Consider the following 22,976-nt stretch of genomic DNA (forward strand, 5'->3'; position numbering starts at 1 on the left):
GGATGGGCTGTAACATGTGGGCAACGCATGATGACAAAAGTTTTGAATGACAAAGCTTTAATTGTGGTGAACAGCCACTGTCTCTGCCTAGTCATTAAATTATGGGGCGGTATGGAAGATGAATTAATGAGTATTTGCTATAGTAATTGCTACAAATATCTTACCATTCTGCTCTTCACAGATGTAACATTATGCACCATATTTTTGTCTATCATAATTTTACATAATAAAATACAATATAGATATTCTTTTCATAAATATTATCGTACCAGCATTATTAGGGCCAGTGAGTAACAGGCTACAACCGATACATGACACAAGGGCCAAGCTTCAAAATGTCTAGGCTCAAAGTTACACGTTATTTAGTAATCCCCTACCACCTTGAATCAAAGTGTAATATTGAGACAGGATTGTTGCACTTGTTTTGGGGCTTCCATGATTATGAGACGTCCTCTGGAAGAAATATTATGTAGTTTCCTCCATTACTCATTGGGTGGGGGCTTCACTATTGAGCTTGTCACTCTCAATTTGGACTAACAGGAAACATGCACTAGGCCTCCTGGATATTTCACCCCACCTGCTTTCACCCCACTACTACTCACCTTCGAATGATTCCCAAACACCAACCCACCAGACTCTCCTCTGTTGTAGCCAATTGCTGTGGGGACAGTTTGATTAGATCATCAATCGTTGCTGTTAACAGCGGTTTTCCTGAGTACCTGGACACAGGTCACAGCTGGGTCTGAGCCACTGCCACCCCATGCTTTTGCGTGTATATGTATATTTGGGTCTGTGCGTGCACTTATCATATACGTACAGTATGTCATGTACTTTTTACACTATATGATGTAAATGTATGTGGTTACTCTGCACTTTTTAACATATCTACAATATACATAGGTCCAATTTAGTTTACCTTGAGCCCATGAGAGTCTTTCTCAAGTATTCAGCATTATTACCATAATATGGTAGCATTAAAGACACTGGGTGAACACTTAGGTGTTCATGTAAGTAATCATATTGCAAGTTGTTGTAAAGAAAATGAATTCATTTTCAACAACACTTATCCTTATCAGGGTGCCGGTGTACTCAAGCTTATCCAAATTTAATTTTAGCGAAAGGCAGTTTTTACCCCAAACTGGTTGCCGGTCAATTGTTAGTCACAAGAAGAAACAGACAGAAAAACGATGCATAATCACAAGGAGTGGGGATACATGCATGATTTTGGAATGGAGGCACAAACTGCAGTGTATACACTTTTGGCACTTGGATGTCGTATCTTGGGGCACTATTATATTTAAATTTAACACAAAAATCTTTGACCTACTGTAAATGCTTTATTTTCCGAGGATACACATGCTTCAGATAATCATCTTTTGAATACTTCCATTTCTGCTCTCATACACACCTCCGCACGCACACAAACACGCAGTCTTGAGGCCCTATTTCCACAACAAGTCACTGCCCGTCGACTCCAGAGAGAAGTGGGAGAAATAGTTTGAATATTTTATGAAGCTTGGGGACCCCACCTCTGTCTTTCCCCCCAAATAATCTGCCACTGCTGCAATGTCCACGACACACATACTGAGCCCTCCAGCAAAAAAATAAAATAAATAAAACACAAACATAAATAATATTTGAAATGCAATCATTGTCTAACCTAAACAATGTCATTCATCAAGGGAGCATTTGGGTCCGTATAATAAGTTTCACATTATTAATACAATTTTTCATCCTCTGTCATGCCTATCTGATTTATGGCACACATGTGATCTAAGGTGATCATTGAATTACAATTCCAGTAATAAGAGAGAATGGACCTGCTCTTTTACTTGTTCCTGCTCTAGCACACCCAGACCCACACTTAACACACATAAACATACACTTAATTCTGGATAAATGTCCTTTTTTGCAATGTGCCACATTTATGTACAAGATAGCTCTGGCTCCAGAACTCTGAATTTTGTACCGGTCAGGAAGAAGAGGTAATTTGCCGTTACCGCTATTTTTGAGCTACAAAGGAAATAACTACAATAAAATATGAACTACACTCATGTAAATTAGATGTTTGTGTTGCATTATGGAACTGTGACAATGATTATCTTTTCAGGGCTATATATAATGATTTATTGTTCCTTGTATTTTTTGTATGTTCCGTTGATAACGATTAAGCATGTTCTCACAGGAATTAATTTATTGTTCAGCATATACAATCGAAAAAAAATGTGAAAATGAATTATTGTGATGATTAGATGATAAAGACGTTTTTTTTAATTTTTTTTATAACAGTTGGATCATATTTGAAGTATTAGCAGTCTCTGTGTTTGCGTTATATAATTAGCCTGATTTTTGGGACTTAGTCAATCAACTTCATGCATTTTTCTAATTTTTTTGGAACATTTTTGAGACATTGAAATATCGTCCCTAATTCAAGTTGTTAACTGTTGAAGGTACGTTCATTCTTGCAAGGCTATGAATGCCATTTCAATTTATATGTTACCCAAGTTAAGTGTTCTCCTTATTTTTAAAGCAAATATGATTTAAACCCAATTTTCTTTCTTATCCCCACCCATCCCCATGTCTCTGTAAACCTGAAAGTGCAGATCTCCAGCATATAAGCATAAATATCTCTATTGCACTGCAGCACTGGCAGGTGACCCTAATGAAATTTTAAGAGTGTAATTTGATTTACGACGTGCTAATGCAGCCTGTTATTAGAAAGAAACAATTCTGATATGGGTGCCTTGTGCTGTATTTAAAGCCTATCAGTGTTTGATAAAGAGCATCCTGTCCTCTGCTGCAGGGCTGAGTTATTGTTAGGAATATTAATTTTGATAGTAATTCTTCCTGACTCAATTTAGTTTCTGAAATACTTAAACATGATTGTGGTCATTTTCAGGGATTTCACTGATTGCAACCTTACTGAAATGTTCAAGAATAACGTTCTAATCATTCAAACCTTTAAAAAAAATGTGTAGAAGTTGGGAATGGGGAGTTTGAGAGTGGGCCAAATTGTCATACAAATCAATACAGTAATACCTTAAGATTTGAGCTCAATGCGTTCCGGGATCGAGCTCGAATGTCAATTCATCGTATATGTATGTGTTAGTTGGCCAATGGTTGGTGGTGGCGATAAAGCTTGAGACAAAACTTTCTGGTGCACAGATAGTTTGATAGATGAACAGGAGATATGGTGTTTTAGATGTGCAGCTTGTGTAGCAGAAGAAAGTGTGTGGTTAGGATTTTTGAAAGTAAGGTTTCAAAATGTTATTTATATCTTAAAAAGAAAAAAAAAAACAGTACCATAACAGGACCCCCACATAGGTTCATGGCCTTTTCACCATGTTGCCAATTTCTTCCTCTGTCTTAATGTCCCCTCCTTTTCCTCTTTGTCTACCAAGTTATAGAGTACATAACAACACAACGATGTGAATTCACATTTCTTGATTGTTTGTCAAACAGAAGGCTTTTTCACCCCGCTTTTATCATGTCTACTGTGTTCATTAAATTGACAATTTGTATTTGCCCTAGAGCAGCATAAACAGGCTTATCAGATGGGCTCAGCCTTTTTATTATTTATTTCATTATCATTTTTTTCCACTCCTCCCCCACCTCTTGGGATAGAAGGTAAACATAAATCAGCCACACCATCTCTGGTGTGTGTCATTATTTATATTGCAGTCATATGCAGCAGTCCACTATAGGAGAGATTCATCTACAATACTATGCAGACACAGGTACCCCCTTTGTTGTGGTCTTATACATTTAATCGTTTTTCTTGGGAGGTCTTGAAACCGACCCTCCATCAGAATCATTCTTATACTTCCCAGTAGAGCCAATTCTTTTGCAGGAGTGTTTTTATCAAGTTTTTGCTCAGACCGGCAGTCAAGAGGTTTATTTGTTTTGTGAGAATGTTAGAACCACATCAAGTTCTAAGCTTTTTTTAATAACTGTAAATGTAATTGAATTATTCTAATTGTATTTTATTTTCAGACAATATCCATGCTTAGAAGGGACACAGTTTATTTGTTCAGCTTTTTCCCCCACATGCCTAACAATCAAATTGGATTTCAAGTGAGTTCGATTTAAAAAAAAAAAGGCCATCTCTTTGGGCGCACATTTTGGACCAGGTCTTTGCAGTGCTACCAGCCAAATGATTTAATCTTCATTCAATTAATTTAGTCTGGATTTAAGATGACAGTTTGTCAAAGAGCAGAGTGATGGAGTCTTAAAACAGGATGAGAGGGGAAAATACTGAGGAGGGAAAGAGAAAGAAATAAACTAAGGGACGCGGACAGACAAATATAGAGCAGTGAGGAGAGAAAGCGAGAGATGAGGCAGTAGGGGGCTGAAGATGATGATCCATCCTGACCCTAGTGAATGCTGTCATGTTCCTCCCTCTAGGTAATCTCTCTCATTCACTCGCTATTTTGCATGTGAAAATGCTCCCCTGACAGTTGCATATCAGATAAATTTTCTTCTCCTTTTTCATTGCCAAATAAACAACAGTCTTCACTTTGAAGTTGTCTGTTTGTGTCAGTTTGTCTTCAGGCAAGAGTCAGCCCCCCTCTTTTTTCTGTCTTTGTGTTGCCATGAGAGTGTTAGAGGATTAGTTCCGCTCACCAACTGGCCAACACCCTAGACAGATAAAAAAATAAAATGTTGAAAGGTCCGTCAAACATTTCTCTCATCCTTGATTGGTGTGATGATGGCTTTCAAACAATTGTCATGGCCAGGGGAACAACTGTGTTCATCATCCGTTTGCGGTGTGTGTATATACAATATGTGTGTGTGTGTATATGTGGCCTTCTCTCCGTTTCTCTGCCCTCCTCCATTGATGAGTCTTGCATGTTGCCTGCCTGGCTGTTTAGAAACTACGTGCATATGTATGAATGAGACAGTGAATTGTGAAAAAAATCTAGCCAGGACAATATGAAAGCACTCCATCTGATCCCGTAAAAAATGAAGACCCAAACCTCTTTTCTGCCTTATAAACCATCACTGATATCAATTATGGTGGTGCAAATGCATCTTTTCTCTCGTATGCTATGCATTGGCTCTCATCTTTCTTCCATCATACCATGTCAGGGTGTCCTTTCCTGACTTTGCGATTAGGCCACATGATAAACGATGGCCTGTTTAACTCATAAAGCAGGGGTGTTGGTCATAATGCTTACAATTAATGATGGCCTCTCGTCACTCATCTTATTTACCTCACCTATGGTGGCATAAGCAAAACGCTGCTCTCTAAATACCGCAGGGAGTCAGGAAATACATTTGAAAATCTACATCTATTGGTCAAGTTATGTTTCCCATAAGTCATATTATGAAGGAAATAAGGCCTTTTAATAAGTGTTTGAGTTGAATGGTAGGATGTTATAGTTTATCCTTCCTTTCTTGTGGGTGTGCTAAAAATCTACGTACTACACCATTTATATTCAAATCACAGCCATCTTAATGCAAAATATAGATTGTTATTGTAGCCGGGACACATTTAGCCTTTTATCCCCCACTCCATACCGCAACACCAACATCGTAAAATTTCTTTCTTCCAGTAAGGAAGATGTATGAGTTTGAATTATTGATTCGGACACATGCTACATGCTGTGTGGAGTCATTATTTGTTCAGGTGAGTGTCATCCAGCTCTCTATGAAACAGATAGCATGTGGATTAAACGGCACAATCAGAATTTAAAGACAACCAGTCACCCTCCCTAAAATATCATGGGCCTGCAAGACAAATGCTCCACAAAATTTGACTTCATTTGTTCAGGACTTGCACATTAGTCATTCTGCGTCTAAATTATAGAGTGGGGTTAAGATTAATTAAAGCCAAAGCTTTTCTATTGTACTTACTTTGTTTGTGTTTATTGAAGCTTAATAACACAGCAAATTAATATAGTTGCAAAGAACCGACAAATGAGACAACAAAGTCTATTGTGTCTACTGTCAAATATTGTAGGTGTCAGCCTAAGGAACAGAAGCATGCTGACTTATTATAAAAATGCATTTTACATTTGTGACACCACGACCCTAATGATGATAAAGCGGTTCAGAAAATGAGATCAGACATTTGTGACAGTTTCTATACAAAAAACACAAGCTGATGCAAAAAATATTGAAACTAAAATGGCATGCAATAAACAGGCATCTTTTGCAATGAAAGTAGGGAGCTATTTTAACCTACAGTGTAAAGTTTTATTTTTTTTTTTACAATAATTACCAGTAGTTTTATTTGGAAAGTTATGTTGTGCACGGCTCTATAACTGCACTGTTTTACTGTGTCTCACTTCTACAATATACTTTATGCTTCCATTCATTATAGATATATTGATATTTATTCAATGAAATAATATTTATCAACTTATTAGATGGCGTGGTGATATCATTTCATTTACAGATGAATATTTTTGTTGTAATTGTTTTCCCTCCTTAAAATAAGGTTTAGACACAACAAAAAAGGAAGTGATTTGAAAGCACTCATTATACTAATGAGTTAGATGTTGTTTATTGACTGAAAGATGGATTTTAATAATGTTGATGATGAGATCACAGATGGGACCAAACATTGAAATGTAGTTTTTGATATAAAGAAGCTTTAATACAGGATTAGAGGAGCCTCTAGAGAGACACGGTGGGTAAAATGTTGATAACTGTTCATTTAACCCTGGCTAAGTGGTCAGGGATGCTAGACAGGTGAACTTTATTCTCCCTGCAGGCCCCCAGTGCATGTGTGTAGGTGTGTGGACTGTAACAGAATTTCTGTAGTCCTCTGGGTCCTGGTGGAAAGCAGAGAATAAATGGTGGAGGTGGCAGGTCAGGACAGAAAAATCAATGCCTGCTTATACAGACATGACATACCAGTGGCCAACTGCATTCTTGTGTGTGTGCTTGTGAGTCGTGGGGTTGCGTGTGCATGTTGTGTATGTCTCTGTGTGTCAATACGTACAAGCAGCGTACAATCAAATGGTCCTAAGGTCTGCAACTACAAGTACAACTACCCAGCAACCTTCATTTCCTTTCTCATGACATAGACTTTTCAGTATTTTGTGTCAGCGCTGGGATCAGTAAATAACCGTGTTTCCCCCTGTCCACTTTCTGTCCCTGCCCCCTTTCCTCCTTCTGTACCTTCTATATCCTACAGGAAGTTCGAGTGCAAGTTGTGCGAGCGCTCCTTTAGTGAAAAGTGGGCCCTAAACAACCACCTCAAACTGCACAGTGGGGAAAAACCCTACAAGTGTCCCTGGCCAGCTTGCCACTATGCCTTCCTCAACCTGTCAGCCATGAAAGACCATTATCGCACACACACTGGTAAGAAAGCTAGTGTTATTTTTTTTTTATTACCTGAAATTCAATATTGATTTACTTCTGCATTAACATGTGAATTAACACCACAAAAGTAGACATTTATGGCTGACGATCTATATTCATTTTCCTGACCGAGGCTGTTAAAAAACCTCTTCATCCCCTCATCGTCAACAATTCAGGTTTAGTGGGCTAAAAAATATTTATTATTATTATTTTTTTGCCATTGTGTCTGCAAAGCAAATCACCACACATATGATCCAATTTCAAATCTATTCTATATTAGTTCTCAGGTACTGCGTGAGTATATGAATTGCTGTTTACTCTTTAATTTGAGTACAATCTGATCTAATATCAGTATTTGTAGTGGATAAAATTATTATAGATTTTAACAATTTTTTCACTGACATTAGTGATCATCATTAATGCTTTATGGTCACTCAGCACAAATAACAATTTAGGAGGCAGGGAAACTAAATTTAAATCTAAATTTAATTCTTCTTTGGGTGGCAACAGAAAATAATTGAGAACTGGGTTAACCTATTTGTTACAACTAAGCAGTTTTTCTTCCACTTAAATAATGTCCCATACATGCCGCTTAAGTCAGTGACAGACACTGTAGCAGCCACCAGTTTGACAGCCTGACTGAATGCTCGCACGAAAGCTCACTATTCGTCAAAGTGCCGGGTGTTTAAGAGACCGAGACTTGCTGGATGTTATTCTAAATGGGTTTTAACTGTGATGTAATGTCAAGACACCACTGACATAATTAGACATATATTTTTTTTATCTCAAGCATTCATCAATTTCCATCAAGTGGCTGGCATTGCTGTCACCCAGTTGTCACCAGGAGTGCTGTGTGGTAGTTTTCCTTATTTGTGTACCATAACTATTTCTTGTATGAAGAACACTCAGTAATCACAATCAGTAATTTGAATAACAAATATAAGGCTATCACCTTGTACCCTTTCTTTAATAGTCAAACCCTTTGTGTTCCATGTAGAGTAACAGTACCTATCCCAAATGGTTATCACCTTGTTGTTTAAAATGGAAAACACAAAAATACCAACCTTTACTTTATTGCCATGAACTGTATGCATTGTTCCTTTCTGATTTATGTGCTTTTCTAATTACCATATTTTCACGACTCTATGGCGCATCATATTTAAAGCTGCAGTGTCAGTAACGAGTGCTATTTCTGTATTTGACACACACAAAGGATGCACCGTCTTTAATAACTGTCTGACGACAAAGTGTCCGTCGACGAAATGACCGGGTACCCAGCTTTAACCCTAACCCTTAAACTTATTTACCCATTGTGCTCACGTCATCATTACCCACAAATCCATTAAAGTCCTCATTTTTTGTGTCCAAATTGAAAAATTGTCCAAATGAGTCATAAAAAATGCCGGGTCCCCTCTCTTCGTTCTCAGAGTCACCGTCATTGCCATGTGGCTCCACAGAGATGATGCCGGCTTTGGCAAAAGCTCGAACAACCATGCGAGCAGACACGTTTGCCCCAGCGCTGCCTGCCACCCTTCGTAAAGCTGTGTTGATGTCGATGTCCATGCCAACATCTAGCGGCAAGAGTTCATTTGTAAATCCAGCCAGAATGATGGCGAGCACCAAATAAGTGCGTTTGCCGTCATACTGGGTGTATTGACAAAAGAACTATATATCTCAGCAGTCGCTGCGCAGTACTTTTTCTACAGGGAAAATAGTAGAGTCGGGGGCTACTTGCCGTAGTTGTGAGAGCTGTAGACGATGGTGTACCCTATCAACTCATTTATCTTATTTTATAGTTATAACAATTTTAGTATTGGTCCATATATAAGGCGCACTGGATGATAAGGCGCCCTGACTATTTGGAGAAAATTTAAGACTTTTTAGTGCACTTTATAGTCGTGAAAATACGGTAATCACCTTTTCCGCACACCAGTTGTGTGTGAGGGTTTGGCGGGGCTGGAGAGAGGGGAGTTCTGTATTCTTCAGTCACCAGGGTCATTTGTAACAGCTGATGAATGAGCGACGCATATAAATAACTAAGTGCTACATCTTACCCAACAATCTTTTTTTTCAAGCTTTGGGGCGTTGCAAAGCATGGGGCTTATTCGGAATTGAACAGAGCGACAGGGCCACAATTGATTTCCTCATTGCCTCAGTTGTCGCTTAATCTGGCGATATGCTGATAAATCTTCATACTTTGTCAATTAATTTCTATGAAAAATGAGAGCCAAAATGGTGAGCACATCAATACAGCAGCAGATTCCATGTCAAAAATTAAGCGATAAAATTAATTGCCCTCCCATCTTCTCCTGTTAAAACATAACTAATGAGGGAGGCAATTATAGCATGCAGACTCCTCAGTTTGAAACACACACGTACAGGGTAAAAGAAAAATGAATGCTTAAAACGCACACACAAATAAAGGTCGTATTGTTTGGATTCAAATACAATTTATTGTTTTTCAATGCTTGTACTTTTAATTCGTTTAAGAATCAGGAGTGTTCTGATAGTTAAAGAGCAAGGCTCCTCTTTCAAGAAAGAAATTGCTAATACTTATATACCAAAATACTCAGGTGAATTATGTATATGAGGTACCGCATTTTCTCGTGTGTATGCCGTATCTCTAGCTCTCAAATTTAGGAGCAACAACAGTGTACAACTCCTCTGCTGCACTGCCTTGTGTTCTACAACAGATCAGTTAATGAAAAGCATACAAGTAATTTATTATCAATATTTTCTCCTCAAGAATTCTCAAGAATAATTGTAGCAACCAAGCTAGGTATAAGGATCAATGGTTATAGATTTTTCTGTGGTGAGTTTGTGAAGTTCTGAGTGAAATGAGAGATGGAGAGAGGGAAAGAGCTACTACCATAATCACCTGCACTAAGATTTCATCACATAGGGTTTACAGGCCAAACATACTGAAATATGTAGGTTAACCTAAGTAAGATGGCGGCACCTTAAGCAAGCAGTGACACGCACATGTGAGCTTTTTCACTTTTTTTCCCCTTTAATTTCATCCATACATGTTGAACTAAATTTTGTTTAGCCGTATTGTCTAGCGTCATGACATTATTGTGTTATGGTTTTGTTACCTTGCATGTTTGTGCATGTCATCTTTTTGTGCATATAAGCCGTACCCTGGATTCAGTCATAATTTTTTTTTGTCAGACAAAGGCGGTTAATATGTGAGTAAAAACGGTATTTGTTTTATTTAGGAGTTTAATGAATGAGAAAATGTGTGTCTTGATAACCTCAGTCGATCAATATAACTGGAATTCTACCAGAATACTGCTGGACGTCAGACATGTCAAGAAAAGATACAGGCTATGAACGGAAGGGCTGCATTGAGCCACTGCGAAGCGCTCCCATATTATCGACATTTTCACGCAAGATCACGGCAAAATATTTAATAAGATTTAAACCCACATTGTATACAAGTCAGGCAGTCCTGTTTCTGCAGCCAAAACTGATGGAATGTTATTAGGTCTTTAGGATAATGGGAAGACCTCGAGACAATCCGAGTTGTCTCCAACCAGCCTTTGGGAATGGGCAAACAAATGTAGAATATTGACATTACAATAAATGACATCAGAATAAAAATGATAAACATAATAATGTCACTTCTGAACGTTTTGTATTGTGGACATGGCTCCCCTTCACACATCCTTCTTTTGGAAGTAACATTTAGTAATAACTCGACCACACCATTTGACGTGCCATGGAGTTTCTTTGTGAAATGTATATTCAAAATCAGTTCAATCTATCAGAGAAGTGTTAAAATATCTTAAATGTAATTTGTCCTGTGGGATCTGTTATTGTACTGTGTATGAAAACTAAATATCTTAAACAAAACAAAAATAATCATGAATTTGAGTTAAAAATGTTACAATTATTATAATTTTCACTGAAATTTTATCAATTCTGCAAAAGCTCTTATTCATTATTGTCCAAAATTGTAGCCCAAATGAGTGTGTATTTTGTGTGTGTTCCGTGTGGATGTGTGTGTCTGTGTGTGCCTGTGTGTGCATGAAGGGGGTTGAAGTGTGTGACTACATCTGCACAAATAGCAAAGAAAAAAAGAGAAAGGGAGCTCATCACGCTGTTAATGACAATGCCAGATGCAGCGAAAGGAGGAGTGTGAAAAAGCTCTCCACGCTCCCCATCTGGAAGGCATCGCCCCCAAATGAAGTTGTAGAAAACCATCCCATTGATAATAAAGCTAATTTTTATGGCTCTGACAAGTATGTAATTATGTTCAGCGGTGCTTTTCAGATTTTATCACAGTCAATAAACCACACTGGCAATTTCCGTCCCCCATTTGACATATTTACATGGATCCATCTGATTGGAGGAATTAGTTAGCTGTGAGAGCTCTGATGGGTATACACTACTGATCTGTGACGTTTGCATGCCTCAACTGTGAGACAATTCGACCTGCTATCCATGCATTTACAGTACTTGTGCTGTTTACTTGTCCATGTATCCATTCTAACACATTTCCCCTTTGTACTTATAGGTGCCTGGCCTTTAAATATATTCAGCCTTCTCTCAATGTTCGTGACTTAATTCATCGTGAATTCACATTTTTGCGATTTTTTTTTTCTGCTATTTTTATTTTTTAAGTTCTTAAAAATGTGAAAATCCACACTGAAACTCATAAGAGGAAGCTACTCTTGCTACTAGGCCTCAGACAAAAAAAAAATGTAGTTATAATAGGGGTGACCCTACTTCGCAATTTTTCGATTATCGCTGCCATGGCTGGTCTTCATTAACCGCAATATTCGAGGGATTACTGTATTTACCTAGCAGCTTTAGTAGAATCTGCCCTTAACTTAAAACATTTCAAATAGAGAATCAGTGAGCATGTTGTCATTGTCCAAATAACAATAGCGTGAGTGCTCATCAGCTCAGTTTTGAAAATCACTAAACATATGGTGCCAACTATACAAAGTATAATCTTTACTACACTGTATGAAATTATTTTTTTGGTATTTTTTTCAAAATGTATTTTATAGTAGAGCTCTCTAATGACAACTTCTTATAACCGTTCAGGTGAAAAGACTTTCCTGTGTGACCTGTGTGGTTTTGCTGGAGGTACACGGCACGCTCTCACTAAGCACAGACGCCAGCACACAGGTAAGGAATCCACACACAGACCAACAAATATGAACTAAATAATCTTGGGCTGAGAGTGACACTTCATGATAAAAAGTTGTATTTTTCCCCTGTACGTAATTTTAGCAACTATGATACAAACACAGACGGATCCATCAGTGTGACATGCTGCTGTCAGTGATAGGCATGTGTACCAGCAAAACTGGGATTTTTAATTTTAGTTATCCTTCCACCACGTCAGTCTGTCGCTCAGAGAAAATTACATTTATTTTAGATTGACTGTCAATAATGGCGTTCTTTTTTTTTGTTTGTTTGTTTTTTGTAAGATTGTGAAATAACACTGCTCTCAATTATTAAGTCAGGTACTCAAGTATTAATATTGTTATTCATATGAACATGTACATTTTTATATTGAAATTTGTTTCCTTTTATTTTGTCTTACGGTCAACACACTAACCAATTTCTTGCCCCTCTGTCCATGTTCTCCTGTCTCAATTCATCAACAATATTTGTTTTCTTGCTTTTTGTTTTACTTGCAAATATAGTCACTGCTTTTTAAAAACTATTATTATTTCTTGATCACGCAGGAGAGAGACCCTTCAAATGCAAACTTTGCAACTTTGCTTCTACAACACAGTCTCACCTGTCAAGACACAGTCGTGTGCACACTGGGGAAAAACCATACCGTTGTCCCTGGTGCGACTACAGGTTGGTATTAATAATTGACCCGCCCACTTTTGCTAGTTCTTATGACCATGATTGATCAGAGCAGGTATTTGGGGGAATGTGTGTGTTCGGCAAGTAGGTGGCATTGTTGAACAATTTCTACATTGTGTATGCGTATGTGTAGGCGTTTGTTGAATATCGGAGGTGAAATAAGGGTTGTACCAATCTCCAACATTGTTTGATTTTGTTATCAAAAATTCCATCCACATCTTGCCAACATACACACAGACAAAATGTCACAGGCACTGACAAATCCATGTCGTTAAAACACCATTTTACTGAATTGTTAGTCAAACAGGAAATTGCCAGTGAATGGCATTTTTTTTTGTCTGATTCTGAAGAGATTTAAATGCATTTAGATCAATGTGAAATGTAATTGGAAATTCTCAGTGTTATTATATGAAGGCATTTAATGCACCACGTTAAGACATACTTAACAAAGCTTAAACATTGTATTATTTCCAATTGTTTTTTTTTTAATCAAATATTGTTATTTAAATTAAGGAACTCGCACGTTTGTGCATTCATGGAGGAACTTTACAGTGCATCCAAAAAGTGTACTTTGAACAATCTAGAAATGGCTGATAAATGTTCTTTTTATTTGACCCATACAGAAGTTTATATGCAGAAAGGAATGGTTTTAAAATACATATAAATGAGAATATAGAAACGTGACAGTATTTATCATGTCATCCAGAGCCTCCGACAAAATATAGATAATGGACAATTATTTAAGTTATTTAGTGTGTTGAAAAGACATTTTCATTACATTTGCAGACCTATGCTGCCGATGATCTGATGCATTTGGTATTGTTTTATGCAAATTTCGAAATGTATTATACTTGATATTTATAATATTACTATATTTATATTCTTGATGTCATAGTTGAAATAGAACTATCTAATTGATATGTAACCTCTTACTCCTGCTACCAACTAATGACTTAATGGAATGGTCCTACATATTTCACTTACTTGGAAATACTGTCTTAGTTTGAATTATGGTGGCTTTGAGGATGACACGCCTCCTGACAGCAGCAGAAATATTTGCAACCTTTTAAGGAGAAGGGAAGTATGTGGAAGCTGATAATGATTATTAGTGGGTTTTCTTGGTAGGAAAAGGTCCAAAAAACACCTCTGATCTAAATAAGCCCCTCACGGAACTCTTTACAAACTCAGACACATTTGACTGTCCTCTACACTAGTGCCTCTCAATTACACTTTTCCAATTACCATAGGCATGCTGTGAGAAGAAATATGAAAAATATTAAAATAAAAGAGGGCAGGAGAGCGGGAGAGACAGAGTTAGAAAGAAGTGGTGATGTACGCACTCAGCATCAGTATGGCTGATTCCCATGGTGAGTGCATTGAAGGGGGAGGAAGTTGAAATAGTGTTGGGCTAATTAATACAGTGTATAGTAGGAGGGCTGGTGTGGGCTTTCACTAACTGTGGCACCTGCTGACTTCTAAATGCTCACTGTGTTGTTTTAATATGACAATTACACCATTACCATATCTAAGAGATAGTACACCCCCTAGGAATCCACCTACGCTCGCTTCAGAAGTTTTAAGTGTTGCCTTAAATACACATTTTACTTCCACTTCTGCAAAATAAATCTCACCTATATGAATATTTAATTATCTGTTAATCAACTTTGTTAGAAAAGTCATGTCTGCTATTTTGACAATGTGAAAATATATAGTCATACTCGAATATATTTATGACATACATATATATATATATATATATATATATATATATATATATATATATATATATATATATATATATATATATATATATATATATATATATATATATATATATATATATATATATATATATATATATATATATATATATATATATATATATATATATATATATATATATATATATATATATATATATATATATATATATACATATTTATAAAGAAAGGTGTTTGTGTGTCACAATAGCCTTTATTGTCACTATAATAAATATATGAGATTTTGCCACTTCCCTTGCACAAGGAGTCCAATGAAAATAAAATACATACATTTAAATTAAAGTATTTAAATTAAAGTAAAATATTCAAGTATAATTTGGGATGAGTTTTACTCTACACTATGTATTTCACCTATCAAGAATTGCCAAATGGAATACATTGGATTACTACTTAATGAACAGTTTATATTAGAGTTAACATAGCATCGCACACCGTTCATCTTTGTGACCTGCCCTCGAAGTTGATCAATGGCTAGTGTTCATAGATATATTTACAGCTTGAGCACAACCCAGGGTTTGCTTTTTGAGCTTCAGTGGACTATATAGCCTGTGATGGAGATCGGTGTTGCTGCAAAAGTGAAAACAAATTTTCTCTTCAGCTAGTGTGAGCTATGGCACAGTAAGGCTTTATTGTCCCGGCCAAGGTGATAAGGGAGAGTAATTGCATATTATACTGTCTGAGAATGTCAGGTCCGAACTGAGCATGAGTATCCCATCTGTCAAAACATAATGGTGTGTGTACGTGGGTGGGGGGAGGTGGGTTAATGTCACGTTTCCTTAGTTACATGATGTCTTTGAACAAACATGTGTGTACAATCACATCTGCATTTTTCTTTAAGTAAACAAAATCTCTTGTTGGTTTTGACTTGTGTGGAGTTTCCATGGTCTCCCCATGCCTGCATACTCCCACATTCCATGGCAAGGGTAAGGTCTAAGACCCTAAAACCCTTGTAATTGATAAAAACTAGAAACATTAATGAATACATTAATATGCATCAGGGCCGCTCAATAAGTCGATCACGAGTAGCCCGCCAACGTAATATTAGTAGAGCGCAAGACAACAAGGTTTTAATCAGTACAACCCAAATATGCACGAAATCCATGAAAAATGAACCGCAATATATTGAGGAATCACTATACCGGCGCACCATGCAGTAATTCAAGACTTATCAACATACTTAACTGCTGAGCTTCGTCATTGATCTAGAAAAAAAAATGATCGTGGTAGGGTGTTAGGTGCTTTAAAAGTAACAAAAAAATACTTTTTTTTTCTCTCTCTCTGCCAGATCCAATTGTGCTGAGAACATTCGGAAGCATATTCTCCATACAGGAAAACATGGAGGAGTGAAGATGTACAACTGTCCAAAATGCGACTTTGGCACAAACTCACCGATAGAATTCCGCAACCACCTAAAGGACATCCACCCTGAAATTGAGAATCCAGACCTTGCTTACCTACATGCAGGTATGTAATGATTTGGGATTCAACTGTTGAATTTAATTTAACCCATTACTTGGCTATATTTATATGTAGCCAATATTCTGGTTTAGTTTTGTGCGTGTGTGTGTTTCATCATTTTCGATGTTATCAAAATGTTGCTTGCACCCAGGTTAATCTACAGAAAACTAAAGACAACAAAAACCTGACGGTAATTGTTGTTAAAAGGGTGAAATAAGGATTGCCCAATTTATCTTAAACAATCCATTTAAAATGATTATTCAAACAATCAAAATGGTTGTCAATATGATAATTAGAAAATGTTGTCAATTTTTATCTTGTTCCATATCTAATATTTTTTAGGTTAGACTTATCATCAAGTAGCCAAACACAATATTTACTATTACAGCAACACATTCTTTTTTTCATATCTAATCTCCATCGCAAGCTTTCATTGTCAACCAGTGACTGTTCATTACCACATTCGCAATATTTACATTGTCTTGATATTTTCTTTTTAAGTTAATGTAACCTGTAATACTTTTTATCCTCACGGAATTTTTATCACATGAAAAAAAATGGGAATAACATATAGCTAAAGACTTCTTAGTTCATTATGTTAACTCTCCCAGGCTGTGCAATATAATTCTAGAGGGCAGATCTTCTCGTCTAACTGAATGTTCTTTTTGTCTGGGGATCGTGTCTTGCTCTTCACAAAGAGAAAAACAGTGCTCAAAGACTGCTGGTCTAGTCCTACCTGACAGTTAGTTACTCCCGCCGTAGAGACATTGAAATCATGTTCTTCCTCTATAGTTTTTTGTTTGTTTGTTTTTTTGTTTAAACCCAGTGCTCTGCATTCGTCCTTGAAAAGCCACCAAATCCAATTGACACAGTTCTTGTCCTCCACCAGAACAAAGAAAGTACCCTTTATCCTGTTATCCTTCTGACCTCAAACTGAAAGAATAGAATGCAATTTTGCACCGTTTATGTTCTTTTATTATTGAAACCCTTTAGTCCTTTCTGAAAACTTGAATTTTGCCAATACGGGTAATTATTTACCCTTAAATCAAGGTTGTCCTCTATCTTAAAACTACAACTAAAACTAAACCTCACCCTTTCAACCCGAACCTAGATCTTCTTTAAAGGCTTTAACCTCATAATTTCCCTTACCTCAGTATCATTCAATTTCTTTGCTCCAAAGACCTTTTCTCCTGAGACAAATTTTGTTTTTATTAGATTTTTTTCTTTCCCTACATTTTTAATCGTTAGCTATTAGAAAACATAGCAGTCATCCCAAATTGTTTTCAGGAAATTCAAGGACACTTATAAAAAGCAATAACCACATCAAGCACAGTCATCTGGTTTGTGGTCAAAATTGCACTTAGAAGATCAGGATTTACAATAGAATTATTCTATATTAAATGTTCATACAAAACAATATGAAATAGAAAAATAACCAAGCAAAGCCTTGCCTTGGCAGTGTTCACCACAATTTATGATTATGATTTTCCTAATTGAACAAAAGAAGCCATTGAATAAGCGGAAAAGAAACTCATTATCAATACGTAAGTATTTAAACTAGAGTTGGTTAGACGGAAAAATCATTGACATTGCACTTGTGATCTTTCCAGCTTTCAAAAAAGGTCAAGTGCTGACAAAAACACAGTGTTTCATCTAACTAGACAGAACAAGACCAAACGAAAGAGACAGGAGAAAAATGATTAAGAAGGTGGATGTTGAATTAACCTGCATGTGATTGCTCTCTGTCAGAGTGGCAGTAGAGCCAGCAGTGAGAGCCAAATCATTTGTGAAGTCCCTTCCTGGTTTTTCCCCTTTGAAAGACACAGATCAAACGCACCCCTCTTACAGGTCTTTGCAATCCCATCGTATTGATTGACACCCAAATGTCTTGCCTGCTGCTATGTCTTCCTATATAAATCTCTCTTCCTCCATGTCTTGTTCTATCTTCCCTTCTTTATTCAGTGTCACAACTTGAATTTAAGCTCTTTCCTGGGATGAAAGCAGAATTCTTTTTCAAACTAAAATCATTTTAATAGCATTGCATGCAATATATTTAGAAAGCTCTTTAAATTAGAGGTGGGAATTGAATGGGTAAATTGGCTGGTAACCGATTCAGGTTGTACCCCACCGACTGCCCATAGTTACAATTGGTTTAGTTCTATTCGTTATTTGTTCCAAGCTTGTCCCACAAGCTTGGAACAAATAACGAATAGAACTAAACCAATTGTTAATCAGTCAAATCTCAACACATATTAAGCTTGCACAACCCCTTCCAGCAACATCTTTCCTCATGTCCACTGTATTTGGCTCAGGTGCTTTATTCGCGAACTTGGACTTGACCTTTGCCCCCTTTTACTATACCAAGTATCTTTATCTTTATTTTCCTCTTGTCGTCTGTTTGGTGACTCTCCAGACACAGCAGAAGCATCACTAATTACCAGCAGGCTCAACTTTCTCAACTAAACAACCAATTATCAGCGCTTTAGCTAAAGCCGAGTCCTATGTTTTCTGATACAGTGGCCTATTAAGGGCCCTTATTTCTATCCCAGCATAATTGAATCCCCTGACTGCTAATCAGTGGGCTATTTTAAGACAATGTGCAGTTGGTAATCAGAGGTCCTGCCTATTAGACTATCAGATCCCAATTAAGTGCCCTCTTATTTCCAACATAACAAGAAGCTACTTCCACTGGGTTCCCTCTTTTGTGGCCAAATTATTTTTGGAGTGCAAAAATAAAAGGGCAAAGGTTAATTTCAGTGTTAGTTATGTTTCTCTTTTCTTTTTGTGTGTGAGTGTGTGTATGTATGTGAGTGTGTGTATGTATGTGTATATATATATATATATATATATATATATATATATATATATATATATATATATATATATATATATATATATATATATATATATATATATATATATATATATATATATATATATATATATATATATATATATATATATATATATATATATATATATATATATATATATATATATATATATATGTGTGTGTGTGTGTGTGTGTGTGTGTGTGTATATATATTTCTACATACACACTTCGTTGGAACTAACTGTGAAAAAGCACTGAAATTAGGTGATATAAATATAAAACTCTCAATCGTCTAGCTCAGTAGTCTGTTTATTTTGTTTTTGTACACAAAATAGTTGTTTTACAGTAAAAGGCTTGATTCAATTTCTTCTGGGATTATATTTATAGTCTGCTTCCATCTGCAAAGTACGATTAATGTCAACATAAATCTGTGCTGTGCCTCAACACTGATTTCATGATGAAACTGATGGATGTAATTCAAGTGCCTCGTGAACATTAGGGAGTGCTACGCCTAATCTATTGCAAATGTTTCTTTTTTTTTAACCACTTTTATTTAGGTTTAATGAGTGCACATATCACAAAACTCTCATTAGCAAATAGATAGGCACTGAAGCTTCTAAACTACAAATGCAAACATCTATCTCCTGCTGCCTCATGGGCTTCTCTTGCAAAATTGGATGTGTCTTATTGCAGATTTTAGATTTTGAAAAAAAATGTTTAGAATGGAATGACTTCATGTCATTATGCTGTGCATGTCATATCGAACACTTCAGTAGTGCCCCCTCTGAATCAATCCAACCCTTATTTAATGGCAATAACACTTTCTGCAGCTGTAGCTGCTAAACATACAATAGAAAACATCAATAATAACCTCATGAAATTGCAATATTATTTAAGAATAAAGCCATACTAGTAAAATTATTTTAATAATCAAAAATCCCTTTCACTTGTACACAAAACCTATCCTCCTTTTTTTTGTGTGTGGGGTGTGCTTACATGTAAGCTTGTGTTCAAGTGTTATAAAGTGAACGTGTGCATGTCTAAAAGTCTGTGTATTTTGTGTTGGTGTCGACTCCCCACAGCCTAATTAAAGGGCAAGGGAAGCCACTCACAGAGTTTAAATCTAAAAGGATAAATTAGCATTCAAAAGGGGTGTGGCATATTCACAATTTCACACAGGCCATGAAATGTATTTTGACAACTTTATAATAAAAAAGAGCAAGAATGAACAAAGAGGATAAAGAAGTGGTAACCTTCTAATGAGACCTCACCTCAGTGCTCTCTCTCACCCGCACTTTCTCTTGTTCTTTCTCATCATTATACCTCTCACAATTTAGTTGTCCCACAGAGTGAGTCAATGTTGATGTGACCATCAATTTATCATTGATGCTGTCCCAAAGTGATTGGACCTTATACAAATAGTAAAGCAACAGGGGCTTATCAGTGATATACAATCTGCTATTTATAGTTGTTTTTAAGTTCAGAAGTAATGCTAATTTGACACAATTCAAAGGTACCTCAAAATTCAAATGTCCCTCGTGTTTTAAACTCTGAACGTGATTCAAACTGCTCGAAGATATATACTATACATTGTATTGACTATATTTGCTATAAGTTTAAGTAAATGCATTGTTCTCTTAGTGACGTCTGTCATCCACTTACACTACCGCATATTTGGTATTTTATTTATATGTTCTGTTTGACTTCTCTTAAATGTGGTGTGGGCATTTTCGTTGGCTTGCGAAATTTAGTGGAGATGCTCGGGGTGCAATAAAGCAATATAGTACACATGAAAAAAGCACACAAAGAACATCCCCAATCGTAAAAGTTATTTTCCCGAGTATGTATATTTGAGCATATTGGAAATTTCATGTTCACATAAACTGTCGAATCTCAATCATTTCTGTTTGATTTGGACCATTAGGCATAAAATATATGGATTGATTCCTCTCTTAGTCTAGCAAAGCTTTTCCCTTACCTCCAAGCACATACATGCAAGCAAGTCTCAAACTCACCCTCCTGTGCTTACAAGTGAGGAATACAGATCCAGGTCCCTGTGTAGATAATGATCACCCTCGCTGTGGCTTCAGAAATGCTATCTTCACTAGGCTGCTGAATTGATAATACTCACCCGTATCCATTTTATTACAAAGGCCCCGTTTGTAAAAAGGTAATCATTTACTGTTGCTACTATCTACCCTAAGCCATACATCTTCTGTCCTTACAGACAAAGTTATCCGGCTGCCTTTCTCTAACTGTTTTACTTTTCAATGCATTTATAAAATAATGCTACTTTCAGGGTTGACACCTCCAGCTTTGTGCTCATAGCGGGAAACCACAACTGGAGCTCCTTATTAGATTCACATTTTGTTTGTTTCATCTTTACGCCTGTATGTGTGTATGTGCATGTGTGTCGTGTTTGTGTGTGCATGTGTGTATGAAATATAAGGGCTAATCCCTTTGAGCATATAGCAGAATTCAATACCAGGCCCCCAATATGATTTACAGTCGTACCTTTACTTACGGAATTAATTGGTTTCAGAACTTTTTTCGTAACTTGAAAATAGGGGTACTTTATATGTAAATATAAAAAAAATATTAATGTCTTATAAAAAAATTAAGCAAATGAAAACTTTTCTTTTCCTTTTTCTTTCCTTTTCTCTTATTTTATTTTTCTTTGTATTTCTTTTCTTATTTTTTTCCTCTTTTTCCTTTTTCCTTTTTCCTTTTGGTCATACATACGCTATTGTGGTCTTATCGGTATACTCAATTTATTGTGATACTTATTTATACACTTTACTTAAAGCAGCCTGTAACTTAATTTTAATGACAACTCGGAGACTTGCACACTGTAGTGCTGAGATTTGTTTTAAAATATTACATTTTTCATTATATTTTTTCCCTTAAAAATTCCTTACTTACTTATGTTATCAAGTGTTCAATGCCACACGCAACTTACTAATGCACAGACAGTTGGAGATGATCGGAAGTTATCTTCCCGTCTGACCTATGAGCACACATTTTATCCTTTGAACTGATGGTATAGAACTGTATCATATATTATTCGTTTTTTTCCTACACTCACATTTGTATTTTCCTTCTTATTTTTTTGCTAAATATGTGTAAATGGAGGCAGACACAGTTATCAATGTACTTTATTCTCATTTTTTTATGTGTGCTTCTTCCCATCCTGAGTGTGTCAAACGTCAATATGTATGCCTTTACATGATATGCATTTTCAAAACACATCTCAGCATGTCATCTTATAAGTGTGTGTTTGTGTGTCTTTTATGTCCTTTCCTGTGTATGCATGTAGCACTTGTTCACGTCTATCAGCTCCAATGTGTCTTACAGCGATTGTGTGTGTATGACCTCTGAATGCTGGGGCTTATCGTGGCTGTGTTCCACATTATTGATAGCGAGCAAAGATATCGACAGGCCAAGCACCGGCATCTTCCAGCAACGCCAGCAAGCAGGATGGGGCTTTGATATGACATATTGTGCGTCTCAGCACAAGCCATAAATAATTCTGACACGTTTTTGTATGCATGGGAAAGTCCTTGATTCAGCCTCCCATAAAAATAAACTTCTATTATGGAAGGTATTTGTCAAGTGGGTGCGTGATGGATGGCCCGGCGTTTACCCTGTGGCAGGACGATGGGTTATGGATGCCCACCGCCCCTTTGTTGGGGGAGGAGTTGTACCTAGCAACACTGACACCAGAGTAATTACTTACCTCCTCACAACCTCAGCACTGA

At 36.6% G+C, this 22,976-nt stretch overlaps 1 protein-coding gene across 3 annotated transcripts in view; it reads left to right on the forward strand.

The window, feature by feature from the left end:
• The window catches only part of znf407 (zinc finger protein 407), a 100,899-nt gene that overhangs the window by 53,999 nt on the left and 23,924 nt on the right, over positions 1 to 22,976 (forward strand). For 2 of the 3 annotated variants that reach the window (XM_077720806.1, XM_077720808.1), the window contains exons 6-9: positions 7,145 to 7,311; positions 12,367 to 12,450; positions 13,017 to 13,137; positions 16,213 to 16,391. In XM_077720806.1, the coding sequence (XP_077576932.1) occupies positions 7,145 to 7,311; positions 12,367 to 12,450; positions 13,017 to 13,137; positions 16,213 to 16,391 (551 nt within the window). Of the gene's footprint in view, positions 1 to 7,144; positions 7,312 to 12,366; positions 12,451 to 13,016; positions 13,138 to 16,212; positions 16,392 to 17,085; positions 17,128 to 17,211; positions 17,256 to 22,976 lie in introns of those variants that run through there. The other variant, XM_077720807.1, reaches the window with a different exon arrangement.

The sequence above is a fragment of the Stigmatopora nigra genome, chromosome 7 (assembly GCF_051989575.1).
Source record: "Stigmatopora nigra isolate UIUO_SnigA chromosome 7, RoL_Snig_1.1, whole genome shotgun sequence".
Taxonomy (NCBI): Eukaryota; Metazoa; Chordata; class Actinopteri; order Syngnathiformes; family Syngnathidae; genus Stigmatopora; species Stigmatopora nigra.